Source organism: Malurus melanocephalus, unplaced genomic scaffold, assembly GCF_030028575.1.
Source record: "Malurus melanocephalus ecotype Western Australia unplaced genomic scaffold, MMel_1.1 scaffold_838, whole genome shotgun sequence".
NCBI lineage: Eukaryota > Metazoa > Chordata > Aves > Passeriformes > Maluridae > Malurus > Malurus melanocephalus.
This window is the reverse complement of record NW_026624070.1, coordinates 181921-190757: the sequence shown is the minus strand read 5'-3', so window position 1 is coordinate 190757 and position 8837 is coordinate 181921. Positions and strand designations below refer to the sequence as shown.

The 8837-nt window shown below is 50.5% G+C and overlaps 1 protein-coding gene across 1 annotated transcript; it reads right to left on the bottom strand.

Moving 5' to 3' along the window:
* Nucleotides 1-1303: 1303 nt before the first annotated feature.
* GUSB (glucuronidase beta) lies at nt 1304-8485 on the bottom strand. The gene is made up of 9 exons (XM_057385530.1): nt 8230-8485; nt 6444-6632; nt 5637-5818; nt 5008-5150; nt 4677-4864; nt 3834-3986; nt 3114-3292; nt 2577-2723; nt 1304-1544 (listed from the first exon to the last, which is right to left on the bottom strand). The coding sequence occupies exons 1-9, from the start codon at nt 8455-8457 to the stop codon at nt 1319-1321; spliced, it is 1635 nt and encodes a 544-aa protein (XP_057241513.1). The 5' UTR covers nt 8458-8485; the 3' UTR covers nt 1304-1318.
* Between the last annotated feature and the right edge of the window lie 352 nt (nt 8486-8837).

The window sequence follows — 8837 nt, the reverse complement described above, 5'->3', positions numbered from 1 at the left end:
TAGGGAGCCTGTAAAAAACAAGGTGACACTGTTTCCTCACAGACTTCAACCTTCTCTTGTAAACCCAACTCCTCCTTTGGGTTCATTTAATAGAATCCAGGTTTATTACACATAGAATGAAGTGGTTCACCCATCACTCAGGCCCTCCAAATATCATATCCTTCCCAGAAAAAAACAGGATAAATTTAGTAAGTTAACAGCATTAATTTGGCATTTTTCTTCCAGACTTAGGAAGTCACAGCAAAGAGTTAGACAAGATCAACACGTTTCATTCTCAGGTTTGTTAGAAGGTTTTTTTTTTGTTTCCAAGATGTCTCTGGCTTGCTGGTACATTTAGATGTACTTTTTTTTTTTTTTGAGTATTGGAATGTGATTATCAAGTGAGTGGTCAAATATTTTGACTAGCAACTAAATTTTGTGCATCAATGGTGCAATACTAAGACTAAAAGCATTCTGCAAGTTATTTGCCATTTCTACCACATGGACAGTGTGATAAAAGGGCACAAAGCCCCCTCAAGATAAAGTGATGTTGTATGTAACTTGTTCAATGTTCTCTTAACATGTTTTGTAATAAAAAGAAAAAAAAAGTTCTAATATCACATCAGTGTATTGAGAGATCTGTTCTTTGTGTTGGTTTGGGCAGAGTGGGAACGGGAGATCCAAAAGCAGATTCCTGCTGGGCTCTTTCAAATTTAAGGCCATCAGGGAAATTTTTTCCTGGGGTGGGGAGGAAAAACCTCAGAGTTGCAGCCACTCCTGCTAATTCTACAACAGTTAAGAAGAAATCCAAAGTATAACCTGGAGCAGGAATGTGGCAGCACCAACTCACCTGCTAGGAGTGATTACTGTGCCAAGGAACTACCCTGGAAACAAATACAGGTGTTAAAAGTCCTTGGAAAGACCCAGAAATCCAAGGAAAAGTGTCTTTTGGGGTTTTTTTTTGTTTTTTTCTTTGTTATTTATACAGCTCTAGGGTTTTCATTACGGAGCTGGAGGAGCTTTTAGATTATTCAACACAAACAGACATCTGCCAAAGAAGATCTAGAGCAGTTCAAAGCAGGAATTAAAGCAAAGCTTCCTTCCTTTAGACTTCCACAAGGGTTGTGAGCATTTTAAAGAGGTTTAAGCTTCAGCTTAATTGCAAGTGAAAATCCTGAGCATTAGTAAACACAGTCGATGGCACAGCAAAGCATGACAATATTAATGGAATCCAGGGGAATAATCCTGCACACAAAGAATTGTTCTCCCTTACAGATACTTCTTTTTTTTTCAGCTGGACTACAACTGCAGGAAAAGATACTTTTTAGTAGAAGCAAAATCATAACTTTTCTTCTGCCTTCCCCTTGTTAAATAMCCCCAGTGAATTTAGGGGGAAAGGGCTGTAAAGTGACAAGAGGAGGAAATTTAATGTATGAATTCTAAAAAAAAAAGAAAAAGCTAGAAAATAAAGCGAACTTACACCGTGATCAAGAGCGTAATTAGCATCTGTCACAAAGGTGACGGGTCTGGAGGGGTCAAGAGCTTTAGTGTGAGCTATCACTGTCCTGTTTGCAAACAGTAAAGCAAGAGTTCAACACCAGCACCAAGAAGCACAGCTCCCTCTCCCCAGGCTCTCTGGCCTTCCACCCCCCAGGCTGAGCTGCTTTGGATTCAGCAGACAGGATTTTTAATTAAATAAAGAGAATATCTGCTATGCCACCTGAAAAACAGCAGAGTGGGAGCTCACCCAAGCACAGGCACATTTGGTGGTGCCAGCAGCTTAGAAGTTGAAGGGACAGTTGAGTTTGAGGACAAAACTGTGAAAAAAGGATAATGGGAAGTTTCTGAACAACTCATGGGGTGTGTTCCTGAGGCCCTGGGCCACAGCAGGCAGAGGCTGGATGATTTTGAGGAACAGAGTGAGGGAGATGGGACAGAAGGGGAGAGTCAAGCTCTGCTGCTGCCTTGACAACGCAGGAGGCGGTGGAACATTTGGAAAAGTCAAACTTTTGGAACATTGGGAGAAGTCAACCCTCCAGCTACCAGGTTCAGTGTGCTGCCCCTTTATTCAGCTGCCTCTGGGCTATCCAAAGCTTAAATCCCCTTCAAAATAAAACCAAGGGGTCTGCAGGGACTCCAAGCAGTGGCTTTGAAGAGCCACTTCCCAATGAGTCACAATGTCCCACAGAACAAAAAACCAGCACTGACTGCAGAACCACATCTTCAGAATTAAAGACCAATTATTCTACAGCTTTGCTGTAATTCTCAAGGAATTTAACACTCATCTGCCAGTGGTAACAAGGAATAACCTGTTCCCACCAGCTCTGATTTGACTTTGTTCAAGAAGAGATGCTCAAACCAAACGGATTCCTGGTAATTTTGTGCAGCCTTAGTGGTTCAAAACCAACAGGTTGGAGACAGTTGGGCAGTTGTGAGCATCAGTTCGACACATGCAGCAGTTACATTTCAGTTTGCATCTGCAGGTGCACTTCCAGGGTTCCCAAAAAATGCCTGCCCCTCCTTTTACTACTCCTCTGTGCCATCCCAAAGGAAGAAGAGGCACCAACTGCTGAGAGATAATGAGCAGATTCGCTTACTTGAAGTAGTGAGCTGCTGGGGGCAGCTCGGACGCCGGCTCGTTGGCCACTGACCACATCACCACCGAGGGCCTGTTCTTATCCCTGCGGATCAACTCCTCCATCACAGCCAGGTGATGCTGCAGGGACTTGTTGCCAAAGCTCTCCCTGGAAGACAGAAGGAGGTGAGACCTGGTGAGGGTGTCAAATCCATCCCCTCTGCCTTTCCCTCGGGAAACTCAGCCTCTATGAGCACAGCAGAGCCTTGATGCTGAGTTCTGCCCTATTTCCCCAAAGTTTGCTGCACAGTTCAGGGCTGTGGTTTGGGCTGGTTGACTGAGCCATGTGGCAAAATGTGGCAAAAAGCCCTCTGATTGCCCAACATCACCAGGAAATGGTGGCGCAACAGGAGATTTCCAAACAGAGCAAAGTATTCTCGTTACCGGGACAACGGGTGGGACAGTGAGGACAAAAGTGTCAAAAGGGTAATGGGACACTTGGAAAGAGCTCAGAGAGGAGCAGAGGAGCCAGGGGCAGGGTGTGCTGGGCAGCTCTTACGGCAGTTTGATGCCCACCCCCGGGCTCTCGTCGATGACCACGATGCCGTAGGCGTCGCACAGGTCCATGATCTCCTCRGCGTAGGGGTAGTGGCTGGTGCGGAACGAGTTGGCCCCCAGCCAGCGCAGCAGGTTGAAGTCCTTCACAATCAGGGGCCAGTCCAGGCCTTTGCCACGGATCTGGAGGGGAGAGAAATCATTCCTTGTGAGGCACAACTTCCCTGCTTGATCCATCCCCRGCCCYGRAGCTGCCCTGTGACTGGCACTGCCTCGGGTGGGGAACCTGGGAGCCACTGTCACACTCAGGGGTTTGGGTTGGAAGGGACCTTAAAGCTCATCTYGTTCCACCCCCYATGGGCAGGGACACCTTCCAYTAGCCCAGGCTGCTCCAAGCCCYGTCCATCCTGGYTTTGGATGAGCCAGGGATGAGGCAGCCACAGCTTCTCTGGGCAATCTGTGCCAGGGCCTSCCCACCCTCCCATCAGGACTGACTGTCACCATCAGTGGCTGGGAGATGTTTCAGTGCCTCCACCAGCACATCCATGTGCCCTGAGGTATATCAGGACCATGGCAGGACCGGGCATGGCGTCCCCTTAGTGCTTAGCCTGGGAGGAGAGCGTGAGGAAACAGCCCCTTGGAGAGGAGAGGGGAGCCCAGGTGACACCTCAGCCGTGTGAGCTGAGATGCCACTGGGTGTCCCTGCCATGGGTGCCACACTCACATCTGCATCCTCGTGCTTGTTGACCCCGTGGAAGTAGAAGGGCCTCCCGTTGATGAGGAACTGGGTGCTGGTGACGTGGACGGTGCGGATGCCCACGGGCAGTGTGTAAATGTCCTCCAGCAGCGCCCCGGCCACCTGCGCCTGCATCTTCACCTGTGCCCAAGGAGGAAAGGAAGGGATCCTCACCAGGATGCCCAGCGTTCCCTCCCCTGTCTGTGAGGGTTCTTTTGGCCCCCCAGCCCCTTCCCAGCCCTGCCTTGGCACACAGCCTGTTCCTCCCTGCTCAGGGGGAACCAGGGCTGACTGAACAGGAAAAAAAAATCCAGGCTGTGGAAGCTGAAGGATGAAGAATGAGCCCCTGGATGACCCTTTTGGCATTTGCTCATCSCAAGAACTTCAGTGTCTTTTCCCCATGACATCCCCCTAGGCCAGACCATTTCCATGCCCTGGTTGATGCCAGGCAGTGACTGACACACATCACCTGCTCCCAGGTGTGAACCTGAGCCCCTGGAAACTCAGAGCAGCTCATCCTCCCTCATTTCTACAKCTGATCCTTAACTCTCACAGAACTGCCAGGCTTGAACTGCTGAACTCATCATCTCCTCGGAGGGGACAGGTTGGACCCTCAGTGTGGAGGGTACAGAGCATGCACAGGCACCCAGGAATGTGCCAGACCCTTCAGTTCAGCACCCAGAAAGCTGCCAGGCTTCATTTAATTAGTGCCTAATTAGCAGTGCCACTCTGCTCACATGCACAGGACCCAGGAGAGGAGGAAACAGAGGATGGGCCACATGGCAGTGCTTTAACCCTATTAAAGAGTCAGAACAGGAAATGCCCCTTTACCTCCAAGGAGTACAGGTATCCAGGGTTCTCGTGCATCAGATAGGGCCACCAGAGGTTTGGGTTGAGGACTTTGAGCTCTCCCACCGGGCCATCACCTGTGGCAACCTCTTTCCCCTCCTGGTCACGTAAACTCAGCGACAAGGAATAGGCTGTGCTGCCGACCACTGACACCTGATACTGCACCATGGCTGGTTCAGGGGAAACAAAAAATAATCAGAGACAGCATCACACTCAAGAAAAAGCCACTAAGAAATAAAATCAATCAGWTTTTTTTAGAATATTTTCCTTGCTGGCCTCCATTTGGAGGCTGCTGTGATCATTCTAGACCTACCAATGCTCTCTGATGACGTRGTTGTCACAGTGATGTCATCTATGTAGGCAGCAGGGGTGGTGTAAAGCACAACGGGGCGGTGGATCCCGGCATAATTAAAGAAATCAAACTTGATGTTCTGCACAAAGTAGTTCTTGGGGTACCTGAGTGAGCAAGACAGGAGAAATGGCTACGTTACACTTCACCACACAAGAACTGGAGGCAGAATGTGGATGCTGACAGGGCAAAATAATCCTGTGAAATAGTCTTTGCTACAGGCTGGATCTGTCTTTCAGCTGCTACACTGAAGGATTCTGCAAACAACAAACATCTGATGCCCACAGAGTTTCATCCTTCAGGAGGGCTGGTACTTGCAGTTTCCARCTGAAGCCAAGCTTCTCAAACCTGCCATTGATTTAATTTGACAAATCACCCAATCTGAGCTCCCAGTGCCCAAAACAGAGTGYAAAATAGTACAAAACTCAGTGCTGATTCCTCAAAACACCAAAGCTTTAACTCCTCGCCGCTCCACCGATGAATTTTGGCACAAAGACAACCCCGTGGAGGGGTTTATGAACCAGCAGCTGGATAAATTCCCACTCTYCYACCCCTGGGATCAGGCCAGCAGTAMAACAGCCTCCAGAACTCACCTTGTTTTGTCAGTCATGTACTGGATGGAGCCCGGGGGCAGCGTGTGGGGGGTCAGGGTGTTGTTGAGGGCGACGGTGATGCGGCACAGGGCTCCCGGGCTGCTCTGCACCACACTGCTGATGTCAGCCTCGAAGGGCAGGTGCCCCCCTTCGTGCTCCACCACCTGCACCCCGTTCACCCACTGCGAGAAAAGACCCCMAAAAAATGGGTTATTGGGATTTTGGGGCGAGCAGAGCGTGGGGAAGGGAAGCCCAGTTACAAGGACACTTGGGCTCTTGATCTTTGAAGGATTTTTGATCTTTGAGGGATCAGTCTTGATCTTTGAGGGATCAGTCTTGATCTTTGAGGAATCTTTGAGGGATCAATCTTAATCTTTCAGGGATCTTTGAGGGATCAATATTAACCTTTCAGGGATTAATCTTAATCTTTGAGGGTTCTTCCTTTGCTGGGAGTTAGGTCTGGGGTCACAGACAAGTGTCACTGAGAGACACAGTTAGAGGCAGATCCATTAATCAGGAAAYCTTTAGTTACTAATCTCAAAACTGCAGGATCAGAGAGGAGAAACTGGAAATCATTCTTGCTGAGAATGATTTCCTTGCTGGGGGATGATTTTCCTTGAGAATGATTTCCTTGCTTGGGGGATAATTTTCCTTGAGAATTATTTTCTTTGCTGGGGGAAAACGGGTTAATTAAACAGCAAAGGGATGCAAAATCGATGCAGGGATGCGTTTGCTGGTCAAACCATAAAAATGGCTTTAGTCCAGCCTAATTTTGGGAGCTCAGGGACAAAATCCCCAGGCTCTTACCACGATGGAGTAGTAATGGGCGCTGCCGAAGCGCAGCACCACCCTGGGGGCGGGATCGCCCTGCAGCCAGCGCAGGGGGAGCAGCACCTCCTTGTCGTACCACACCCAGCCGATGTAATTCTCCAGGCTGGGGTCCTGCGTGATGTCGTTGAAGCTGGCAGGCACWGGCATGTCAATCACGGGGCCGGTCTGGCAGGAATTCCATGGAAAGGGAAGAAACAGAGCATTTAAAAAGTGRCTTTTTACTGTCTTGGCTGCTGGAGGTGTCCCCTTCCACTGACAGCCTTTGCCACGGGGAAATACTYGGGAAAAGCTGTTTAAAAACCGGTGAGATCTCTCACAGCTCCTATAAAATTAGTGCCATACATAGGAACCTGAGTTTTCCTACAGGAAGCAGCTGCTCCTTTCTTTTCCCCTCCTGCTGTGCAACGAAACGCTTTTACTAATGGCTCTGCCACCATGGAATCAGAKAAGTGAGGGGGAAAAAAAACCCAGCCCAGGTTGTTGTTTCAGCTTGGGGCTTCCCAAAGCTGGGAATTTCCTCCTGCACAGCTCCAGAGAGGGGGTTGTGGTGCTGTTTGCTGAGAGCTGTAGTAAAAGGGTAATGAAAGTTATGGATATTTTGGGCAGTAATTGATATTTTGGGCCAGTAATGGGTATTTTGGGATGTTTTTCTCCCCGTGGAGACTGTTTGGGATGAGTTCAGCCTTTCTCACTGCTCAAAAGCAGCAGAGATTCCTTGGGATTACAACAAAATCCATTCAGTCTCTTATTCCAATATAAGGATTAGAGGGAAGCAGAGCCACAATACATTGAATATTGAGGTACCCAAGTGCTTTTCCCAAGCAGAGCCGTTCATTTTCAGCGCTTTCTGCACTCAGGGTGTTGCACAAAGGGGTTCTGCAGCTTCCCTTTTTCCCGAGAAAGCCTCAGGAAACAGAATGAGGAAGTTCTGGATACCATGTGCGTGGCTGACTCAGCACTGACACTGCAGAGAGATCAGAAAATCCTAGTGAGAAAACCCTTGGATAAGGAAGAGAATTTTCCAGTGTCTGATGCAGGAAAACCCTTCCATGAGCTGGCCAGAACCTGTGTGTCCTTCAAGGAGATTCTGTGAGGTCTAAAGCAGAGAATGCACTCAYTTAAGTCTCCCTTTGGTGGGGAGTATTTCAGGATTCCTCTCCCTGGCAAAACTTCCAGCAGCACAATGTCCTTGATAAATTCCCAGCTCTTCTCTCCTTGCACAAATCGGCAACAAAATCRCTCAGAACGTTAAAAATAGAAATAATGAACGACTTATCCATTTTATGCATAGAATGAATAACTCTTTTCTGCCAGGTAATGTAGTAATTTCCAAGCAAACCTCAGTCACACCAAAAACTCGTCTACCAGCGCTCTGAAACTTTGGAATAAATAACTCCCAGCGCCTTTTCCAGGCGCGTTTTTGCTGATTCTGTGCTGCTGGAAGCTCGGCGCTGTATGCAAAGCTCCTGCAGGACCGAGAACGGAGTTCATTCAAACAGAGCCTGCCTTCGGAGCGGCACCGCGACCACCGGGGGATCATCAATGGGATCATTAGAAGCTGCTAATTAGGAACTGCCTCAAGAACAACCCGGGCACCACAGTGGGGTAAAGGGCAGCCCGGTGGGGAAGGAGGCAGGGAAAGAGGAAGGGAAGGAAGGAGAGAGGAAGAAAGCAAGCAGCGGTGCCCGGGCAGCGGGACCGAGCCCGGCCCGGAGCGCACCCCGCGCCCGGCGATGGCAGCGCCCGCCCCGCTCCCCGCTACCTGCCGGAGCGGCCGCCGGTACCAGCGCTGCGCGAAGCCCGCGTCCCTGCCCGGAGACAGATCGGCGCGGAAGCTCCAGAGGCCGCCGAGCTCCCTGCGTTCGCGGGACGGCGTGTCCCGGGGCTGCAGCATSCCGGCGGGAGCGGCCGGGAGCAGCCGGAGGAGAAGGAGCAGCGGCAGCAGCGGGAGCGAACCGGCCCCGCCACCGCCTGAGGCCGCCGCCGCCATCTTGGCAGGGGGCAGAGCCCGCTGAGGGGAGGAGCGGGCCGGGCTGAGGGCGGGGGCTGAGACAGAGCCCGGTCCCTTATCGCGGTCCCGATCCCCATCCCTATCTCCAATCCCATTCCATCCCGGCCCCGATGCTCATCCCGATCGCGATCCGGTTCCAATCGCGGTCCTGGTCCCAGTCGTCCCAATCCCGCCCCGCCGGGCCGTCAGGGACCGGGTCCTGTCCCACAGTCGCCTCCGGACAAAGCTACGAGTGTCCTGCTCTAAAGGCGCTTCCAGGAGTCAGGATGTGCCCGGGATTGGTGGATTTCCTCAGGCGGCGAGTGATTTTCTTTGGCTTCCTTTCTCCTCTCCTCTCCCTCTCCTCTCCCTCTCCTTTC